We start from the raw sequence: 24,831 nt of genomic DNA, 5'->3' as shown, positions 1-24,831 counted from the left end.
CCTTGGGGGACCTGCGGAAGCAGTGGACTGAGTCTGGAGTAGAAACATCCAGAGCCACCGTGTACAGGCGTGTGCAGGAAATGGGCTACAGGTGCCGCATTCCTCAGGTCAAGCCACTTTTGAACCAGAAACAGCGGCAGAAGCGCCTGACCTGGGCTACAGAGAAGCAGCACTGGACTGTTGCTCAGTGGTCCAAAGTACTTTTTTCGGATGAAAGCTAATTTTGCATGTCATTCGGAAATCAAGGTGCCAGAGTCTGAAGGAAGACTGGGGAGAGGGAAATGCCAAAATGCCTGAAGTCCAGTGTCAAGTACCCACAGTCAGTGATGGTCTGGGGTGCCATGTCAGCTGCTGGTGTTGGTCCACTGTGTTTTATCAAGGGCAGGGTCAATGCAGCTAGCTATCAGGAGATTTTGGAGCACTTCATGCTTCCATCTGCTGAAAAGCTTTATGGAGATGAAGATTTCATTTTTCAGCACGACCTGGCACCTGCTCACAGTGCCAAAACCACTGGTAAATGGTTTACTGACCATGGTATTACTGTGCTCAATTGGCCTGCCAACTCTCCTGACCTGAACCCCATAGAGAATCTGTGGGATATTGGGAAGAGAAAGTTGAGAGACGCAAGACCCAACACTCTGGATGAGCTTAAGGCCGCTATCGAAGCATCCTGGGCCTCCATAACACCTCAGCAGTGCCACAGGCTGATTGCCTCCATGCCACGCCGCATTGAAGCAGTCATTTCTGCAAAAGGATTCCCGACCAAGTATTGAGTGCATAACTGAACATAATTATTTGAAGGTTGACTTTTTTTGTATTAAAAACACTTTTCTTTTATTGGTCGGATGAAATATGCTAATTTTTTTAGATAGGAAATTTGGGTTTTCATGAGCTGTATGCCAAAATCATCAATATTAAAACAATAAAAGGCTTGAACTACTTCAGTTGTGTGTAATGAATCTAAAATATATGAAAGTCTAATGTTTATCAGTACATTACAGAAAATAAAGAACTTTATCACAATATGCTAATTTTTTTAGAAGGACCTGTATTCAGACCAAGGTCTTGTTACCAGTGGGGTACCTCAGGGATCTGTTCTGGGACCCATATTGTTTAATATCTTTATCAGCGAAATTGCAGAAGGCCTCGATGGTAAGGTGTGTCTTTTTGCTTATGACACAAAGATTTGTAACAGGGTTGATGTTCCTGGAGGGAAAACTAGAGGAATGGTCAAAAATCTGGCCACTAAAATTTAATGTTGATAAGTGCAAGATAATGCACCTGGGACGTAAAAACCCAAGAGCAGAATATAAAATCAGTGATACAGTCCTAACCTCAGTATCTGAGGAAAGGGATTTAGGGATCATTATTTCAGAAGACTTAAAGGTAGGCAGACAGTATCATAGAGCAGCAGGAAATGCTAGCAGAATGCTTGGGTGTATAGGGAGAGGCATTACCAGTAGAAAGAGGGAGGTGCTCATGCCGCTCTACAGAGCACTAGTGAGACCTCATTTGGCGTCAGGGGCGTCGTTAGGTCAAAACATTCGGGGCTTGAGCCCCGGATGTTTTGACCAGTGCCCCGAATGTTATGCTGGCACTGCAGTCATTTCCACACAATCTCCTGCACAGCTCGGAGCCTGACTCCGCCCACTCATGTGACTGATCACGTGCTCCTGACATCATGAAAGGTCCTTCTGCCCACTAGTAACTATCAACTCCTGAGGTAGGACATGTGAATGGAGCATTTCTAGGTGCATGTTTTGGCTGTATTCTGCCCCCTGCCCTGTACTGTACCCCCCCCCCCATGCTGTACTGTGTATACCCCCTGCCCTGTACTGTACCACATATGCTGTATTCTGCCCCCCTGCCCTGTACTGTGCATCCCATGCTGTATTCTGCCCCCCTGCCCTATGCTGCACTGTGTGTGCCTCCTGCCCTGTACCCCCTATAATGCACTGTGCCCCCTATGCTGCACTGTGTGCCCCCTGCCTTATACTGTACCCCCTATAATGCACTGTGCCCCCTACGCTGCACTGTGTGTGCCCCCTGCCTTATACTGTACCCCCTATAATGCACTGTGCCCCCTATGCTGCACTGTGTGTGCCCCCTGCCCTGTATTGCGCCTGCTATGCTGTACTGTACTCCCTGCCCTTTAGTGTGCCCTCTATGCTGCATTGTACCCCTATGCTGCCCTGTACTGTACCCCCTATACTATACTGTGCCCTGTACATTGCAACCCCCCTTCTCTGTCTCTAGTGCTTGCCACTTGGCACTATCACGGCACACTAAGGCCGGTTTTACATCACGTTTTTCCATTCGTCTAATGCAGGGGTAGGCAACCTACGGCACTCCAGCTGTTGTGAAACTACAACTCCCAGCATGCATTATTGCTCTGCTCTTCTCATAACTCCCATAGAAATTAATGGAACATACTGGGAATTGTGGTTTCGCAAAAGCTGGAGTGCCGAAGGTTGCTGACCCCTGGTAATGTATACATAAAATGTATGTTAACAGGTGACTCAGACTGACACCATAAAAAAAAATGATACGTTAATGTCTAAAAAAAATTTTTTAACAGACTTTGCAGGATACAAAGCGTAGTGTGCTGCGCTTTTGTATCCCATTTTCCAACGTAAACATTAAATGGATGGCAAAAATGTGATGTGAACTCTCTCTTACATATGCACATATAGGATGCCAGGATAGTCATGGAGGGGGCGGGGGGCCCATACAAAATTTTGCTGTGGGGCCCAGTCAGTTCTAGCTACGCCCCTGGCTGGCAGGGTCGGCCGCTCTGACTCTCCTGCGCTGCACAGCCCCGCCATGCTAATCCGTATCCTGCAGTAACTGAACTTTAAAACAGCGCTTATGATCTCATTACTGTCTTACACACTCAGCTCCGGTAACATGCAGTGCTGGTGGCGCTCGCTCACTGACGTCACGCGCCTGCTCCTCCCACTAGGCGGTGCAGGCCGTGATGTCAGTGAGTGAGCGCCGCCCGCACTGCCTGTTACTGGAGCTGAGTGTCTAAGTCAAGATAGTAATGAGATGTGCGCTGATTTAAAGTTAAGTTACTGCAGGATACGGATTACTGAGGGGATGATCTGTTGGGTTGCCCAGACGGCTAGGCCCTTCACAGTAGTTATTAACCTGTTTCAGCAGTCCTCCATTTACTGAAGGGGGGACTGCTGAAAGGGCTTAATAACTACTGTGAAGGGAGGACCGCTGAAAGGGGTTAATAACTACTGTGAAGGCCCATGGGGGCGTGGTTTCGTGGAATGGGGGCGTGGCTTCGTGGAATGGGGCGTGGCTTCATGCTTGTACCCCGGATGTTTTCAGACCCTAGCAACGCCCCTGTTTGGAGTATTGTGCTCAGTACTGGAGACCATATCTCCAGAAGGATATTGATACTTTGGAGAGAGTTCAGAGAAGAGCTACTAAACTGGTACATGGATTGCAGGATAAAACTTACCAGGAAAGATTAAAGGAACTTAACATGTATAGCTTGGAAGAAAGACGAGACAGAGGGGATATGATAGAAACTTTTAAATACATAAAGGGAATCAACAAGGTAAAAGAGGAGAGAATATTTAAAAGAAAAAAAAATGCTACAAGAGGACATCGTTTTAAATTAGAGGGGCAAAGGTTTAAAAGTAATAGTAGTAGTGGATGCATGGAATAGCCTTCCTGCAGAAGTGGTAGCTGCAAATACAGTGGATGAGTTTAAGCATGCATGGGATAGGCATAAGGCCATCCTTCATATAAGATAGGGCCAGGGGCTATTCAAAGTATTCAGTATATTGGGCAGACTAGATGGGCCAAATGGTTCTTATCTGCCGACATATTCTATGTTTCTATCACCTGTATATACTGTATAGTACTGTATGTGATCACTGTATACTGTATATACGGTATAGTACTTTATGTGATCACCTGTATATATGGAATAATACTGTATCTGATCACCTGTATATACTGTATAGCACTGTATGTTATGGATGGTATCAACTGTACATAAGGTATAGTACTGTATGTGATGACCTGTATATACTGTACATACGGTATAGTACTGTATGTGATGACCTGTATATACTGTACATACGGTATAGTACTGTATGTGATGACCTGTATATACTGTATATATGGTATAGCACTGTATGTGATGACCTGTATATACTGTATATATGGTATAGTACTGTATGTGATCACCTGTATATACGGTATAGTACTGTAAGTGATCACCTGTCTATACTGTATATTTGGTATAGTACTGTATGTGATCACCTGTCTATACTGTATATTTGGTATAGTACTGTATGTGATCACCTGTATATACTGTATATATGGTATAGTACTGTATGTGATCACCTGTCTATACTGTATATTTGGTATAGTACTGTATGTGATAACCTGTATTCAGTGCACTGTGTCATATGGTGTGTACATACATACAGTATAGTATGGTCAGTGCACGTATGCTGTACTGCTCTGACTGTACCCTATGTACTTCTACTATATACAGTATGTACATAAACTGGTATATATATTGTATTATATGTACAAACATATACTGTTTTATATACTGTACTGACTGTGCTCTCAGTACATCTACTAAATATTGTATTATATATTGTACTTACATATACTACCTGCTGTCATATATACATTTACATATGCAGTACTATAATATATACTGTATACTATATATGCTATATGTTGTATATACATGTACACATACTATAAGATATACTTTATTCTATGATATATATATATATATATATATATATATATGTAATATTGTACTATTATATATACAGGTGATCACATACAGTACTATACCGTATACACAGTATATACAGGTGATCACATACAGTACTATATCGTATGTACAGTATATACAGGTGATCACATGCAGTACTATACTGTATACACAGTATATACAGGTGATCACATACAGTACTATATCGTATGTACAGTATATACAGGTGATCACATGCAGTACTATACCGTATACACAGTATATACAGGTGATCACATACAGTACCATACTGTATATACAGTATATACAGGTGATCACTTACAGTACTACACAGTATATACAGGTGATCACATACAGTACTATACCGTATACACAGTATATAATACCTTCCATCACATACAGTATATACAGGTGATCACATACAGCACTATACTGTATACACAGTATATACAGGTGATCACATACAGTACTATACAGTATACACAGTATATACAGGTGATCACATACAGTACTATACAGTATACACAGATGATCACATACAGTACTACACCGTATATACAGGTGATCACATACAGTACTATACAGTATACACAGTATATACAGGTGATCACATACAGTACTACACCGTATATACAGTATATACAGGTGATCACATACTGTACTACACCGTATACACAGTATATAATACCTTCCATCACATACAGTACTATACAGTATATACAGGTGATCACATACAATACTATACCATATACACAGTATATACAGGTGATCACATACAGTACTATACCGTATATACAGTATATACAGGTGATCACATACAATACTATACCATATACACAGTATATACAGGTGATCACGTACAGTACTATACTGTATACACAGTATATACAGGTGATCACATACAGTACTATACAGTATACACAGTATATACATGTGATCACATACAATATACACAGTATATACAGGTGATCACATACAGTACTATACCGTATATACAGGTGACCACATACAGTACTATACCGTATACACAGTATATAATACCTTCCATCACATACAGTATATACAGGTGATCACATACAGCACTATACTGTATACACAGTATATACAGGTGATCACATACAGTACTATACAGTATACACAGTATATACAGGTGATCACATACAGTGCTATACAAAATACACAGTATACGCAGGTGATCACATACAGTACTATACAGTATACACAGTATATACAGGTGATCACATACAGTGCTATACAAAATACACAGTATATACAGGTGATCACTTACAGTACTATACAGTATACACAGTATATACAGGTGATCACATACAGTACCATACTGTATATACAGTATATACAGGTGATCACTTACAGTACTACACAGTATATACAGGTGATCACATACAGTACTATACCGTATACACAGTATATAATACCTTCCATCACATACAGTATATACAGGTGATCACATACAGCACTATACTGTATACACAGTATATACAGGTGATCACATACAGTACTATACAGTATACACAGTATATACAGGTGATCACATACAGTACTATACAGTATACACAGATGATCACATACAGTACTACACCGTATATACAGGTGATCACATACAGTACTATACAGTATACACAGTATATACAGGTGATCACATACAGTACTACACCGTATATACAGTATATACAGGTGATCACATACTGTACTACACCGTATACACAGTATATAATACCTTCCATCACATACAGTACTATACAGTATATACAGGTGATCACATACAATACTATACCATATACACAGTATATACAGGTGATCACATACAGTACTATACCGTATATACAGTATATACAGGTGATAACATACAATACTATACCATATACACAGTATATACAGGTGATCACGTACAGTACTATACTGTATACACAGTATATACAGGTGATCACATACAGTACTATACAGTATACACAGTATATACATGTGATCACATACAATATACACAGTATATACAGGTGATCACATACAGTACTATACCGTATATACAGGTGACCACATACAGTACTATACCGTATACACAGTATATAATACCTTCCATCAAATACAGTACTATACAGTATATACAGGTGATTGCATATAGTACTATACCCTACACACAGGTGATCACATACATTACTCTATACACAGTATATAATACCTTCCATCATATACAGTACTACACCGTATATACAGGTGATCACATACAGTACTATACAGTATACACAGTATATACAGGTGATCACATACAGTACTATACAGTATACACAGGTGATCACATACAGTACTATACCATATATACAGTATATACAGGTGATCACATACAATACTATACCATATACACAGTATATACAGGTGATCACATACAGTACTATACAGTATACACAGTATATACAGGTAATCACATATAGTACTATACAGTATACATAGTATATACAGGTGATCACATACAGTATACACAGTATATACAGGTGATCACATACAGTACTATACCGTATATACAGGCGATTACATACAGTACTATACCGTATGTACAGTATATACAGGTCATCACATACAGTACTATACCGTATACACAGTATATACAGGTGACCACATACAGTACTTAGTATACGCAGGTGATCATTTACAGTACTACACCGTATATACAGGTGATCACATACAGTACTATACCGTATACACAGTATATACAGGTGATCACATACAGTACTATAATACCGTATATACAGGTGATCACATACAGTACTATACCGTATATACAGGTGATCACATACAGTACTATAATACCGTATATACAGGTGATCACATACAGTACTATACCATATATACAGTATATACAGGTGATCACATACAGTACTATACTGTATACACAGTATATACATGTGATCACATACAGTACTATACCGTATACACAGTATATAATACCTTCCATCACATACAGTACTATACCGTATACAATACCTTCCATCACATACAGTACTATACAGTATACACAGGTGACAACATACAGTACTATACCGTATACACAGTATATACAGGTGACCACATACAGTACTATACCGTATACACTGGTGATCACATACAGTACGATATCAGATGTACAGTGTATAGGTGATCACATACAGTACTACACAGTGTATACAGGTGACCACATACAGTACTACACCATATACACAATATATATTACCTTCCATCACATACAGTACTATACTGTATACACAGTATATACAGGTGATCACATACAGTACTATACAGTATACACAGGTGACCACATACAGTACTATACCGTATACACAGTATATAATACCTTCCATCACTTACAGTACTATACAGTATATACAGTATACACAGGTGATCACATACAGTACTATACCGTATACACAGTATATAATACCTTCCATCACTTACAGTACCAGGAGCGGCGCTCAGCATCTCTCTCTCTCTCTCCTCAGCCTCTGGTGGGCGGGGAGGGGGCGGGGTCTCGGGTGATTGACGCTTCCCCTGTGAGTGTGACACCGTCAGCCCCGCCCCCTCCCGTCTCCGCGGCTCTGGGAATGTAGGACTGAGATTTCCTGTGTCCGGGCTGAGTGTGCGGACCGCGGGGAGAGCGGCGGAGTGACCGGCCCCGGCTTACATCTTACACGGGCTGGCGGTGAGCTCGGCGCTGTACGCTGCTGAGCAGACGGGATACTGTGGGTCTCCAGCGCCGGGAGGAGGAGGGGGAGATGCAGCATCTCTGGGGTAAGTTCTCGGAGGGTCTGAAGTTTACTGCCTGGACTTGTCCTAGAACCTGAGCCCCGAGCCTCTGTGACTACATCTGGAGGTCCCCGGTGCAGTGCACTTAAAGGGATTATCCAGGATGAGTAAATGAGGCTCATCTAGTGGACCTCACTCTCTGCTCAGACTTTCTCTAATACTTTTCAGTGTTGTCCTCCATGCAAAGTCATTGCCCCCCCCCCCCGCCCCCTTATATTTGTATCTGTGGCCCCTCAATTTAATGGATGGGGGGGGGGGGGGGGGGGGGGTTAGACTTATAATTGGATGTATAGTGAAGTGATCTGGCAGTACAGCCCCTGCTACATGCCCTGTGCCCCCAGACCCTGGACCCTGATCTATAGAGAAGATATGTACCCCAGCCTTGGATCATGTGTGGGGGGCGCCCCCCTGTCATACCAGTACATGCAGTATGCAGGAACATCCTCCAGCGCTGAAGGGGTTACTGCCGCTTCCTGGGATTTCTCAGTGATGCTGAGCTTGTGTCCCCACTGACTGATCCTGTGCAGAAGCAGCTGGAACCTGCGCAAGTGTGGGGGGCTGATACCAGAGAGCAAGTGCGGTGCAGGTACTATACCAAATATACAGTATAGACAGGTGATCACTTACAGTACTACACCGTATATACAGGTGATCACATACAGTGGCGTCGCCAGGGGGGGGCCAGAGGGGGCCACGGCCCCCCCAACATCATGCTGGGCCCCCCCATGTGCCCCCCCAACTAAAATGCGCCCCCCCCCCTGCTGCCAGCAGCATTCACTTGACTGATCCGAGTTCAGCTCAGCTCAGTCACAGTCTCTCTCTCACCTCACGCTGCTGGCAGCAGGGACGCAGGGAGCCGAAGCCTGAGGGAGGGACGGGGAGGAGCATAATGTGATCTCAGAGTGGAGGCTGCTTCTGCCAGCCCCACCCCTCCCCGCCCACCAACCAATCACCGACCAGAGCTGAGGGGGCAAGGCAAGCACAGCACACCAGCAGCTCTCTGAATCGTGTCGTCTGAGTCACACAAGTAAGTGCAGGGGAGTCTAATAGAAAGGAATCGAATGAGTCACAAGTTAAAAGAATCTAAAGATCCGACTTAGTTTGTGACTCATTCGATTCATTGAGTTAAAAGAGCAGTGAGTCAGAGGGTAGAACAGGTAAGGCTACTTTCACACTTGCGCTTGATCGGATCCGTTCTGAACGGATCCGATCATATAATGCAGACGGAGGCTCCGTTCAGTACGGATCCGTCTGCATTAATAACTTAGAAAAATTTCTAAGTCTGAAAGTAGCCTGAGCAGATCCGTTCAGACTTTCAATGTAAAGTCAATGGGGGACGGATCCGCTTGAAGATTGAGCCATATGGTGTCATCTTCAAGCGGATCCGTTCCCATTGACTTACATTGTAAGTCTGAACGGATCCGCTCGCCTCCGCACGGCCAGGCAGACAGCTGAAAGCTGCAAGCAGCGTTCAGCTGTCCGCCTGGCCGTGCAGAGGCGAGCGGAGCGGAGGCTGAACGCCGCCAGACTGATGCAGTCTGAGCGGATCCGCTCCATTGAGACTGCATCAGGGCTGGACGGAAGCGTTCGGGTCCGCTCGTGAGCTCCTTCAAACGGAGCTCACGAGCGGACAGCAGAACGCTAGTGTGAAAGTAGCCTTACACTGAGGCTGCTTTTGTTGCAGCAGTGATAAGATTAAGGGACAGGAGAAGTGACAGATGACACAAGAGTTTAGATTACAGGTTGAATTAAATTAACCCTTTAGAATCAAATTGGCTTCTCAGGAGATATATATGTTAAAGGCATCTCATTCAGTAGCTATATAACTAAGGGCCCTTTCACACTTGCATTGTCCGGATCCGGCGTGTACTCCACTTGCCGGAGGTACACGCCGGATCCGGAAAAACGCAAGTGTACTGAAAGCATTTGAAGACGGATCCGTCTTCAAAATGCGTTCAGTGTTACTATGGCAGCCAGGACGCTATTAAAGTCCCGGTTGCCATAGTAGTAGTGAGGAGCGGGGGAGCGGTATACTTACAGTCCGTGCGGCTCCCGGGGCGCTCCAGAATGACATCAGAGCGCCCCATGCGCATGGATGATGTGTACATGCGATCACGTCATCCATGCGCCTGGGGCGCCCTGACGTCACTCTGGAGCGCCCCGGGAGCCGCACGGACGGTAAGTATGCTGCTCCCCACTACACTTTACCATGGCTGCCAGGACTTTAGCGTCCCGGCATCCATGGTAACCATTGAGAAAAAGCTAAACGTCGTATCCGGCAATGCGCCGAAACGACGTTTAGCTTAAGGCCGGATCCGGATCAATGCCTTTCAATGGGCATTAATTCCGGATCCGGCCTTGCGGCAAGTCTTCAGGATTTTTGGCCGGAGCAAAAAGTACTGCATGCTGCAGTATTTTCTCCTGCCAAAAAACGTTCCGTTCCGGAACTGAAGACATCCTGATGCATCCTGAACGGATTTCTATCCATTCGGAATGCATTAGGATAAAACTGATCAGGATTCTTCCGGCATAGAGCCCCGACGACGGAACTCTATGCCGGATCCGGACAACGCAAGTGTGAAAGGGGCCTAAGGGTGGGTTCACATCACCTTTATGGATTGTACTGTCAGTGTCAGACTGTTGTCACTGTGGGTAACATTGCACACCACAGTGACAGCTTCTGACTCCTGTCTGACTCCTGACTCCTCCTGTCCGGCGTCAGCCTCAGCTTCCCTTTACTATAATAAATCACTCAATACTAGTAATCAGAGTTCAGAGAGAGCTGAAGAAGACGAGCCGACTGCACTGAGTCAGCAGCGCAGCAAGTAGTGAGTGAATCGAATGTATCAAGCATCTGCGCATGCGCACCGGCACCTAGAGTCTTCGGTTCACTTGCGAGTCAGCTCAGCAGTCTGACTCACCAAGTGAACCGAAGATCCGATTCATGAATTGGTTCATTTGAATGAGCTGATTCAAATGAACCGATTCACCTAAAAGATCCGAACTTCCCATCACTAAGCGGCGGTGCAGGGGAGGGAGAGGCGTGTCCCTTCCCCTTGCTCTGATAGGCTGCAGGCACTAGACCGGCAGCCTATCAGAGGCCGGCGCAGGCGCGCGATGACGTCATCGCGCCGCCTGAGCCATACAGCGTGGGACACAGGCCAGAAGAGGCCTGCATCGCATCGCTAACACTGAGGTAAGTATAATTTTTTTTTTTTTTTTTTACAATAGTGATACTTGGGGGGGGGGGGGGGGGGGACTTACCTAATAATGGCACATGATGGGGGGGGCTTACTTAATAATGGCACATTGGGGGGGACTTACTTAATGATGGCTGGACTTTTCTTCCCTGTTGCGGTTTTAGGTATTGGGTAAAGTATCGCAGCATTTCTAAGTGTACTTGTGTAAATGTATCGTTGTTATAGCTGCCCCCCCTACTTTTGTCCTGGCCCCCAGTGTGCCCCCCCAAAATTTAAAAGCTAGAGACGCCACTGATCACATACAGTACTATACCGTATACACAGTATATACAGGTCATCACATACAATACTATACCGTATACACAGTATATACAGGTGATCACATACAGTACTATACCGTATACACAGTATATACAGGTCATCACATACAATACTATACCGTATACACAGTATATACAGGTGATCACATACAGTACTATACCGTATACACAGTATATACAGGTCATCACATACAGTACTATACCGTATACACAGTATATACAGGTGATCACATACAGTACTATACCGTATACACAGTATATACAGGTCATCACATACTATACCATATACACAGTATATACAGGTGATCACATACAGTACTATACCATATATACAGTATATACAGGTGATCACATACAGTACTATACTGTATACACAGTATATACAGGTGATTACATACAGTACTATACCGTATATACAGGTGATCACATACAGTACTATACTGTATACACAGTATATACAGGTGATCACATACAGTACTATACCGTATATACAGGTGATCACATACAGTACTATACCGTATACACAGTATATACAGGTCATCACATACAATACTATACCATATACACAGTATATACAGGTGATCACATACAGTACTATACCGTATACACAGTATATACAGGTGATCACATACAGTACTATACCGTATACACAGTATATACAGGTCATCACATACAGTACTATACCGTATACACAGTATATACAGGTCATCACATACAGTACTATACCATATATACAGTATATACAGGTCATCACATACAGTACTATACCATATACACAGTATATACAGGTGATCACATACAGTACTATACCATATATACAGTATATACAGGTGATCACATACAATACTATACCATATACACAGTATATACAGGTGATCACATACAGTACTATACCATATATACAGTATATACAGGTCATCACATACAATACTATACCATATACACAGTATATACAGGTGATCACATACAGTACTATACCATATACACAGTATATACAGGTCATCACATACAGTACTATACCATATATACAGTATATACAGGTAATCACATACAGTACTATACCATATATATAGTATATACAGGTGATCACATATAGGATATACAGGTGATCACATACAGTACTATACCGTATATACAGGTGATCACATACAGTACTATACAGTATATACAAGTGATAGAAACATAGAATGTGTCGGCAGATAAGAACCATTTGGCCCATCTAGTCTGCCCAGTATACTAAATACCCAAGCGTCAGGATCTGATAGTTATGCGCTATCCTGTGAATTGGTGATGACGTACTGTACCGGAGACCTGCTATGTATGGGGGCTTAGTGGCAATGCCCCATGGGACTGTATTGGACAATTGACTTTTCTAACAATTTAGTTCACCTCACATTTTATATTATTAGGGTGTTTTTTGTCATGAAGTCTGGGTATTCTATCACATAATTTCTATTTTTTATTTTTTGTACATTAGCCCAGGTACTCCTTCAGGGTCCCCCTCACAGGTTTCCATCCCGTGATAGGGTTAAACCAGGGACACCAGGAGGTACGAGAAACGGGATCGCCCCTATCGGGGCGGCTATTCCGTATCTAGGTAGTGCCGGTACACTAGGGCCAGATTTAGGGACACACTTCCCAATAGGCCCCATTAATACCTACTAACCAAATTGCAAACATCTATCTGACCCTAGATTTTGGTTTTCTTTTCTTATTTGTATTTAGTTATAATCAAGAGGGTGTATTGACATTTTATACTGAAACATAAAAGTTATATTTTAGAATGATGGTATTACTGTGATTCCCTGTGTCTTTGACCACATTCTACTATAGTTTCCCCTGAACAGGAAAATGTTCAATCTGTGATAAAAAAAATGCCATATAAGCGAGTAACATAAATAAAAATCAGGAAAATAGCCAAATATTCATAAAAGTCAGACTTTGACTCATAGGGAGCCCCTTCCAGAAGGTGGCGCTAGCGAGACGGTTCTCTTTCCCTCTTTGCACCTTATGATCACTGAAAGTCATGATCTCATCACTTTGTACATTTTATTATCATTCCTCGGATGTGAATTTCGTGGTCAGGATCGATCCTCCTGGTGGGACATTTCTCCAAATTTTTATGCTGTGCAGTAGTGGCACATGGATGGCAAAATCGGATGCCCAGAATGACTGACTGTGGCAGGCGCTGAGACTTGTAGAGGTGTCCTTTATCAGAATGAGGCATTCTAGGATAATTTTCTGAGGATCAGCCATCAACATGAAATTCCCAGAGAACCCCTTTAATTTGTCTCACACATTTTTATGCGCCCTTGCGTGAATGGTCTGGATTTCCAGGGTCCAGTGACAAGTGGATTAGGGATGGATCTCACGATCAGGTCCTGCTGCCTCCAGTGTGCAGCGAGTGTTCCCGGGATTACCTGTGGAAACGTATTTTATTTTTTTAAAGTTTGGTGGTGAGATGTGGTGTTGGTATATAATATGGGGGCAATTTACATATAGGGTCATGATGGGGGGCATGTTATATACAGAGGGCACTATGGGGAGCATTATAGACACTGGGGACACTACAGGGGAGCCATTATAGATACTAGGGGCAATATGGTGGGTATTATTTATACTGAGGGCACTACAAAGGGGCATTGCATATACTGAGGGCACTACAAAGGGGCATTACATATACTGAGGGCACTGTGGGGGGCATAATATATTCTGAGGGCACTGCCAATGATATTTACCCATTTTTAGCGCCCATTTGTAAGGGGTATTCCAGTTATTAAAAAGTTATCCACAGGATAGAGGATAGCAGATCAGAGGGAGCCCTACTGCAGGGCCCCCCACTGTTCAGGAGAACGAGGGCCCGTGCCCTATGGAGTGTCCAGTCAGACATGCGCACTGCCACTCCATTCATTACTGTGGGAGATAGCCGGGTGCTATTTTGAGGGGGCTCCACAGGGGACTGTGCCCCCATTTCTCCTGATCGGTGGGGACTACCACCGATCTAATAGTTTTCCTCTATCTTTTGGATAAGGGATAACTCTGTATAACCGGAAAACCCCTTTAACAGTCGTTAAAAACGAATGCAAAACGCCCATGAAAAAATGACAGTTTACGCATTTTTTACGTCCTTTTTTTTACATATTGTGTGACTATAGCCTTAGACTGCAGATTTATCCTCCATCGGCCCCTGTGATACATCTGGCACAGTTTTAGACCGTCTAGTCTACGTTTACGCCGTCCCAAGTTGGAAATAATGTAAATTGTAAAATGAAATTGCCGTGGGGCGTCCGGTCTATAGACAATAGTCTTTATTGAAATCCCGAAGACGGCAGTGAAGGAGTCACGCAGAACCACATGCATCTTATTTGTATGACGAGGAGCTTTCTTTACAGTCTCACTTATCTATGTAAACTTCAGTTCCTGAGAAGGTATACAGGGGGCCGCGGCCGGAGGGGAGCCCCGGCACGTCTGTATTTGTACATTAGAAGGACACGGTGCACACACTGCTAAGGCTTTTTGATGCTGAAAATTTTTGTTGGAATTGTTGGCAAGTTGTGATGAGGTTCGTGGAGGCCGAAGAAAGGTGCGAGGCTTCTTCTGAGTTTTTGGGAGGACTGCCTGCCCATTTCTTACTCAGTAACGACCCTCTAATAAGCAAAGGTCCATTCAGATCAGGGACAGTATAGAATGTTCTATCAGATCTCTGAGCAGTGTCAATCACAATGTATACTTCTACAAATGAGCTCTGAACAAGCTCTGCCTCTAAGTACCCCCCAAATCCCTACTTCTCCTACAAAATGATGCATTGTTCAGCCGGCTGCTCCTTCTCTAGAACATGTCGCCTGCAGCTATGCGACTGATCTTCTGTAAAATCTCTGCTTGAACGCGTTCTTTGAGGATTTGTGGTTTCTTGATGGATTCTTAAAGGGGTTGTCCAGCAGTATTTTTTTTTTTTTTTTATGTGGCTTACAATGGGTTAACTGAGGTATCCCATGATTAATGTAAAAAATGAAAATCATACATAATCTAACAAAGCTAGAACCAGCACAGTACCTGTACAAAGGCAGCTTGGGGGGGGGGGGGGGGGGCATCCTTTCTCAGCTGCTGCCAGTTGAAGGATGGAACTGAGCATGTGTGTCCATCTCAGTGAGCAGGACAGAGAAATTATAACAAGAGCAAACAGCAGGTGGCGCTATACAGATAGATTTCAGTGAATAAGTCAGTGGCTATAATGAATTTTTAATTACGTGCAATTACAAAAGTATTCGGATCCAGGAGCTGGTTTAAAAACCGTAGAATATTACATTATACTTAAAAGGGACAACTCCTTTCAATAATAAAAAAAAAGAAGCCCTAATCACCCCTACTGATCAATAAACTAAGGGGGCAGTAACTATTAAAATAATGCTTTTATTAAATCATAGGAGTAAAAACGGCCCCTACAGACAGACAACAAGTAAGACTAGTACATAAACAGACTGGTACATAGATAGAAACCAGTAGTTAATAAATGGTATGGTGTGACAGAGGCCAATGATAGCAGGTTAGGCACAGTAGTGTCAAATGACAGTGACTAGCCCTAATAAATCCCTGCTTGGCCTGATTCACCCTATAGCATAGATCCTCAGGACGGGGTCCAAAATGCCCCGCAAGGGGTGGCCCAGACAGGAACTCTTAACCTATGCACGTAACCCTATTAGGCCCTAATGCATCAGGAAAGAGAAGTCGTCCAGAGGAGCAAAACCAACCATATATATCAGAAAGCGTAACCCCACCACGGAACTATCCACTGAAATGGTTAAAGTAGGAGGAATACTTTAGTGTCCCGACGCGTTTCTTCAAAAAGATTTGCCCCAGGATTCATCAGGGGACACGGGGCAGTAGCTAGAGTCAGTAACCAGCTGAGTTTATTGTGTGGCAACGGTCAGGCGTGTAGCTTATTTCCCATCAAGACACTGAGACCCAGGGTGGTGGTATCTTCAGTGGTGGAGTGATTTTGTTCATTGAGCAGTAATCAGGGAGACACTCCTGTCTTCCCCTGACTGACCCACTTCTTTTTTCACCCCTACTGATCCCCAACACTGCTGTTTCGGTGCTTATTTGGTCCCTGCTGCTCTGCACTTAGGAATTAGCTTGACATTGAGGAAGTGCCTGGAGATGTCTCCTCAGCCAGTGAGGAAGATCCCGCATGTCGAGCTGGGACCAGGGAGTGGAGAGCATCAGAACGGCAGCAGTGGAGGAGCGGGAAGTTTGAGAACGGCTTATTTTTCGTGCATAGCCCACTGTGAGCCATATATTACTGCTGGCCAACCCCTTTAATCCTCGACACCCGCCAATGTGTCCATTGTGATGAATCTGTTTAACATGTTATAGTTTCCACTATATAGTCTAAGTGCCCTCTTTCCGTGTATTTTTTGTCACCTGAGGCAACACGTCCGTGTAGCTGACATGTCACCACTGACTGCCGACATTCTGTGGTGCTGGACAACGTGTCATTGATAAAAGGCAGCAACCGTGGACCCTGGGGAATGACAGCATGAAAGTGGCACCAACTTTAAAGGGACTCTGTCAGTAGTTTTGACTATGCTTAACTGCTGACAGCACTTGTTAGGAGCCATAGAGATCAGGGCCACCTTTTTGTGGAGCTTTTCTCATCAAAAGTAGTGTGATTCCATTAATTGGTATCTGCCAGCAGTTTTGACCATGCTAAACTACTGATAGCACTGGGAAGGGGAGGAGGAGAGCAGTACAAACATAGGGGCAGATTTATTAGGACCATTGTTTTCGATGCCGGTCTTAATAAAGCCCTAAGCTGGCGGAAGACCCGCCAAAGTTATGAAGAGGCGCAGGCCTCTCTCTGACTTTGGCGCATCCAGCGCCAGTTCTAAATGTAAGACTGCTTTCGAGCTGTCTTACATTTAGACCATTTTCGATGCCTAAACCAGGTGTAGAAAATTATGAATGAGACGGGTCTGCCGTCCTGTCCCCTTCCCCGCCCGCACCATGCTCACAATTTTAGATTTGGCGTTGCGCCGCCATCTGCGCCTGAAATACGCCTAATTTAGCGTATTTTAAATTAGTAAATGACCCCCATACTGTTTGTGGATGTTTTCTCATTAGTAGTGTGAATATGAAGTTTTATTCTGCTAGGTCCTGCTCATGGTAGTTCACTGGAAACAGAGTTTCACTGTAAAGTGCTGTATACATTGAGCTGCTTCACAGCCCCACCCCTCTGCTCTGAGTGACAGCTGTAGCGTCCAACCAGGGGATCACTCCAGCTGTCACTCATAGCAGAGGGCAGGAGCTGTGGAGCAACTCAATGCAGAGAGCACTTCACAGTGAAGCTCCACTTCCAGCGCACTTACAGGGGCAGAACCTAGCAGAATAAAGCTTCATATTCACACTACTAATGAGAAAAGCTCCACAAACTGTATAATTGTACTGCTCTCCCCAGCCCCTGCCTAGGGCTGTCATCAGTTTAGCATGGTCAAAACTTCTGGCAGACTCCTTTTAATAGAACACTAAACCTAGAAATGAATGATGCAAGTAAACAGGAGATGAAAAAAGAATTCTCCAAAATTAATGTACAAAAATCTTCTGTAGTTCCTGAAACAAACAAAATCGATTCACGTTTTATTCATTTTCAGGAGGTGGATGAGGTGGGCCTTAGCCCGGGGGAGGGGTAGATAGTGGGATGTGGGAGGGCTCCTTCTACAGCCAGACACAGGTTGGTGAGGAGGAGAAGGAGGGAGAAAATGTTTTTTGGGGACACATAAAATAATTCTTTAGATATTTCTTAGAGTTTTCATTGTAAAAGGGATAGGATCAAAGGAGAGGAGATTGCTGGGAAATTGCCTTTTTGAGTATTTTCTACATTTCCTTTAAAACGTAAGTATATTTTTTACATTTAGAGCAACTTAAAAATTCTTTTTTAGGGATCAGAAAACCTTTTTAAGATCTTTGATCTGGCACAATGAATGGATGAAATACATTTCTATTAACCCTGATGATTTAGGAACGTCAGTTCATTAATGGTTATAGAATGATTTCAGGAGGGCTCAATAGGACGCTTGTGTTCTGAATGGGATCAGACCGGTTAATAAATCAGCTATTTCCAGTAAAATGATTACCGAGCACTATTCTCTAATCCTTGGCTGCACAGAAAGAATCGGCTTCTTATGTTTTTTGCCCACTTTTTGCCTTTTGGTTATTTGTGGTACGGATGAACCCTTTCTAACAAAGAGTCTTTTAAAGGTCTCTGCATTCTTTCGGGGATGCTGGTCCGGCATTGTGCCCCTGCCGAGTATCCCAAGACGGCCACTCGTTTGTGTCACTAAATTAAATTCACTGATTGAACGGGGAGTTCAGTCGTTCTTTCCCCTCTTCAACACAGAGCTGATAAATTCAATATAATGAGAAAACTGAACCCGATAATTGTGTTTTTTAATATGGCATGGAATGAACCATTAACATAATGCACTTCTTTATTATCATAGATAAACATGACTTGACACGAAAAGAATTTTTTCTTATCGACTGCGTCTGGTTTTATTTGCTTTCCTACTAATAATTATGTTTGTTTTGCTCCTTCCTCAGGAATCCCTTAGCGGAAAAAGTATTGACTTCAGCCTCTGGAAATTGAACCGTACAGGATTACCTTCTGTGTGGGAATTGCTCAACACGTTATTTTCTCTGGGATAACCTTACTTGTTTTCAGCTCCCTTTTAACCTTTGATGAGGTTTATCTTCTTGGCTGGGCATCATGGCATCGAGTTTGACATGTACCGGGGTGATCTGGGCACTGCTGTCCTTCTTGTGTGCTGGAGCGTCTTGCGTGGGCTTTTTCATGCCATATTGGCTTTTGGGCTCTCAGTTGGATAAGCCGGTGTCATTTGGTACTTTCCGGAGATGTTCTTACCCTGTGCGAGATGAGAGCCTGCAGACCACGGTCATGGTGGAACAGTGCGGACGCTATGCCTCCTTCCAAGCCATTCCAAGCCCTGAGTGGCGAATCTGTACAGTGGTTACTGGACTTGGATGTGGTCTTCTTCTTCTGGTGGCATTGACCACTATCATGGGATGCTGTGTCTCAGAGCTTATCTCCAGGACTGTTGGAAGAGTGGCTGGTGGGATACAGTTTCTGGGAGGTGAGTTAGATGGTGATTCTTGACTTATGCTTGGATAATTGCGACTTGGGTCTTTCATAAACATATGCATCTGTTTCTTATTCACAATTTTCTCCATATTGTCAATTTCCACTTTTGATAGTCTTCATTTGTCATGGACTGACTCAGATGTGCTCAAGTTTAGAAGGTTGTTATAATTCAACTCTTAATACCTAATCCTATTGTGTGCAGAGTTGTAGCATTGGGTATTCATTGAGCGTCCAAGGCATATAAGGAAACATGTTTGGTGGTCAAATATATACGAATATAGGAGATGAGCCTCATCAGCTTCTACATATTCCTCCTGCCTTTTGAAAAGCAGATGTTGCTTTCACAGTCTGGTGGTGGACCAAGGGCAGACTGGGAGGGAGCTGGGCCCTCTACTATCAAAATTCATGGACATCCCCCCCACCCCCCTGCCACCACCTCGGGAGCTGGACACAGCAGGAATAGGTGATGGCTTCAAAAGAGGCTTAGAACAAATTAACATTAGCTATTATGGAAATATGTAGAATCCTTGTCTGATTGTTGATCCAGTCCAATAGCCTCTTGGCGTCAGGAGAGAGATTTTTCCTTTTTAAGACAGATTGTCTCATGTCTTACAGAGTTTTTACTTTCTCCTGCATCAATAAGGGGCAGCAACATTAACCCACAGCCCTTGCCTTCATCCATTACCTCTCCCATCCCTTGGATGAACTTGATGGACATGTGTATTATTTCATCCATACTTTGTAAACAGTATAGTAATGATACAGATAATTTGGGCTAATAAATTGTATTTGGTTGCATTTTTAATATGATTGTGTAGGCCCTGTACTTAAGTGGGTTGTCTCACTTCAGCAAATGGAATTTATCATGTAGAGAAAGTTAATACAAAGCACTGTGATTCTCCATATTGCCTCCTTTGCTGGCTGGATTCATTTTTCCATCACATTATATACTGCTTGTTTCCATGGTTATGACCCGCCTGAAATCCGGCAGCAGTGGTCGTGCTTGCACACTATAGAAAAAAAAGTTGACTGGGACTGTGTGAGCGCACATAGGCACACATGCGCAGCAGCTCCTATTCAGGCCACCTCGTATCTGCACTGCAAAGGTGGTCGTAACCCCTGGAAACGAGCAGTGTATGATATGATGGAAAGATTAATCAAGCCAGCAAAGGAAGCAATATGGACAATCACAATACATTAGCAACTGCCTTATATTCACTTTGTCTACATGATAATTGCCGTTTACTGAAGTGAGACAACCCCTTTAAGGAGTATTGTAACTGACTAAGAGGTCTTCTGCTCCCTCAGTGCATGGTCCCCTTGAGCACTACGTAGCAATGGCCGGTCGCCCCCTTCCCCTCTGTACAGTAGTTCAGTAAAATCAGTGAACCTTTGTAGCAGCGTGGGGATTAGCTCCTTCATGGGAACAGACGGTCGGATCTTGTGGAGTTGCATTGCTTCTATGTTTACTCTGAGATTTACTTTTTACTTTGTTCTCCTGAAGAAGAGGAGTGGTATCAGGACCTCTGTAGTTTATCCTCTTGAGGATGTTGGGGTGAAGGTTATTTGCTAGAGGCTTGGTACACAGATTTACCATGTGTGAGGTCTCTTCTGCTCTACTGCTTTTCCCATGAATGGGCCACCAGCTGGTCTGAAGCGACCAGTTCTCATGCAGAGTTGCGGATGGTTTGTTTCATTGCTGAGCGTAGCAGTATATACAGTATATATGTATATCAGATGTGCCGTCATCAGCTATACCCCAACTGTACTTAGCATTCCATCCTGTGCTGAGCTATAGGTTTAGACAAGTACGTGGGTTCATGCAGTTCACATACAACTAATACAAATCAGTTTGCCTGCCGTAAGGATAGATCACATTAATTTTGAATATCTAGAAGTTACCGATTTTGCCTTGGTCCTAGAAGTTACCGATTTTGCATTGGTCCTAGAAGTTTCAAGTTACACCAGGTTTATAATTTATTATTTTGGGCATTTTTGGGGGACAATTCAATCCAAAGTTTTAGCAATGGCGCCCTAGTTGTTTCTGTGTCTTTCTATGTATAGATTTAGCCTTAGAAGGTAATAGTAAAGAAGGTCGGCATAAGGCATCATGCACACAGCCATGTCGTATTTTCAGTCTGCAAAAAACATATCCATCTGCATTGTGTATTTTTCTCACTCCTATCAATAGAAGTGGCTGTTCTCTTCCACAATACAGACAAGAATAGGACCTGCTTTATCATTTGGGGAATGGAAAACGGATCCAAAAAATGTGGCTAGCACACAGAGAAAAATGTAGTCGTGTACGTGAAGACTTAGGTCTGATCCAGATGGCCATTCTGATTTACATGTGGACTTCTGTATGGCGTTCGTGTGTGTCTGTTTTCTCGTAAAGTAAAAAAGGGGGTCAGTCAGCACATCCCAATGCGCAGGTGCACGCTGCCATGGCTAGAAACACAAAGAAAACAGCACTCTGCAAACTGAATAAAGTACAAAAAAGTATTCTGGTGCTAATGCTACACTTATTTAGTAAATTTGAGATTTTTGGCAAATACATTTTGTACAAAATTATTTTGCCCGTCTGCCAAACGTCAAGGCGATCTCTGTAAGACGGGAACCTAACACTAAATACTACCTGTTATGTGCTATAACAGCCACCATAAAATTCAGGGAGTGCATTGTATTTTTTTCTTTGTGTTTCTAGCCATGGCAGCGTGCACCTGCGCTTTGGGATGTGCTGACTGACCCCTTTTTTTCTTTGCAGTTTGTACTGGAGGAGTGGCTGACTCTTCTTGGTCTTGCACCCCTGACCAGCCTGTCTGCCCCATAGGCTGATTTTAATTAGTGTAAGTATAAGGCCTCTTGAACACGACTGTATGGTTTTGCGGTCCGCTTTAAACGGATCAGTTTTTCCAGTTTTTTGTTTCAGTAGTGTTTCCGTTTCGTTTGCTTTCCGTTTGTGATCTGTTTTTTGCGGATCGGAAACGGAAGCGGAAGCAGACAATACTGTTTAAACAGTACTTACATAAAAAAAATTGGGCTGGGCATCAAATTTTCAATAGATGGTTCCGCAAAAACGAAACGATACGGAAGACATACGGATGCATTTCGGTTTTTTTGTGGGCCCATTGACTTGAATGGAGACACGGATCGTTATTTGCAGGCAATAATTATTATTATTATTATTATTTATTATTAAAGCGCCATTCATTCCATAGCGCTGTACATATGATAAGGGGTGCACATACATAATACAGACAATTGCACTAATCATAAACAAGATGAGTTACAAACTGGTACAGAAGGAGAGAGGACCCTGCACGTGAGGGCTTAGAATCTACATGGTATAGGACAAGTTCTATCTTTCAGCGGAACAGAAATACGGAATGCATACGGAGTACATTCAGTTTTTTTTTTTTTTTGCGGAACCATTGAAATGAATGTATCTTTAAAGAATAATTCAAGGCAACTGGACGTACTGTAGATTTCTTGAAAACGTTTCACTCGTTCTTCCAACGAGCTTTCTCAATTCTGAGTGACTGTACAAAAATTCTGGGAATAAATATGTAACTGAATCCACATCTGGTAATTATACCCAGTATTGGGTCAAAGGTGTTGATTCCATTATCCTAATTGGAGTCAGTAGGTGATAAAGACTTCCCAGAAAAAGGTGTCAAGACAGCTTTGGGGTGAACAACTGGTTCACCCCAAAGACCCAATGCCTAAACACAAGATGGACAACATCGTGTACGCAGTCCAGTGCAATGAGGAATGCGCAGAACTGTATATCGGCGAAACAAAACAACAACTACATCAGCGTATGGCTCAGCATAGAAGAGCCAAAACCTCTGGTCAAGATTCAGCCGTGTACTTACATCTAAAAGGAACAGGTCACACCTTTGAAGACAGTCAAGTACGTGTTTTGGATAAGGAGGCCGATTGGTACAAACGAGGCGTGAAGGAGGCCATCTACGTAAAAATGGAGAAGCCAAGCTTGAATAGAGGTGGGGGGGTTAGACATCTATTGTCTGCCACATACAATGCTGTCTTGACACCTTTTTCTGGGAAGTCTTTATCACCTACTGACTCCAATTAGGATAATGGAATCAACACCTTTGACCCAATACTGGGTATAATTACCAGATGTGGATTCAGTTACATATTTATTCCCAGAATTTTTGTACAGTCACTCAGAATTGAGAAAGCTCGTTGGAAGAACGAGTGAAACGTTTTCAAGAAATCTACAGTACGTCCAGTTGCCTTGAATTATTCTTTACAGATATATACCATGACCTGGATAAATGAGAACCTTCACAGACATTGAAATGAATGGTTACGCATACGGACCGCAAATGGAATCCGAAAAAACCGAACGGAAACAGAAAAAAAAGAAAGGGGCCTAAGGGTCCATTCACACGTCCGCAAAATCTTCTAGCTTCATTCAGCAGGACCTGCGCTGACGTCACCGATTACATCATCAAAGGTCCTTTTGCAGGTCCTGAAAGAAGAAGCAAGAAGAGGATGCCAGCTGCGCGAACAAGAGGATGAGGTGAGTTACGTTTTTTTTTTTTTAACCCCTCAAGGCACATTTTATTAAACATTCTG

At 43.2% G+C, this 24,831-nt stretch overlaps 1 protein-coding gene across 1 annotated transcript in view; it reads left to right on the top strand.

Annotated features, from left to right (window-relative positions):
* Nucleotides 1–8,323: 8,323 nt before the first annotated feature.
* The window catches only part of LHFPL6 (LHFPL tetraspan subfamily member 6), a 181,650-nt gene continuing 165,142 nt past the window's right edge, over nucleotides 8,324–24,831 (top strand). The window contains exons 1-2 of the mRNA XM_044286696.1: nucleotides 8,324–8,536; nucleotides 19,668–20,218. Of these exons, the coding sequence (XP_044142631.1) occupies nucleotides 19,834–20,218 (385 nt within the window). The 5' untranslated portion in view covers nucleotides 8,324–8,536; nucleotides 19,668–19,833. The remainder of the gene's footprint in view (nucleotides 8,537–19,667; nucleotides 20,219–24,831) is intronic.

The sequence above is a fragment of the Bufo gargarizans genome, chromosome 3 (genome assembly GCF_014858855.1).
Source record: "Bufo gargarizans isolate SCDJY-AF-19 chromosome 3, ASM1485885v1, whole genome shotgun sequence".
Taxonomy (NCBI): domain Eukaryota; kingdom Metazoa; phylum Chordata; class Amphibia; order Anura; family Bufonidae; genus Bufo; species Bufo gargarizans.
This window is presented reverse-complemented; position numbering and strand designations above follow the sequence as displayed.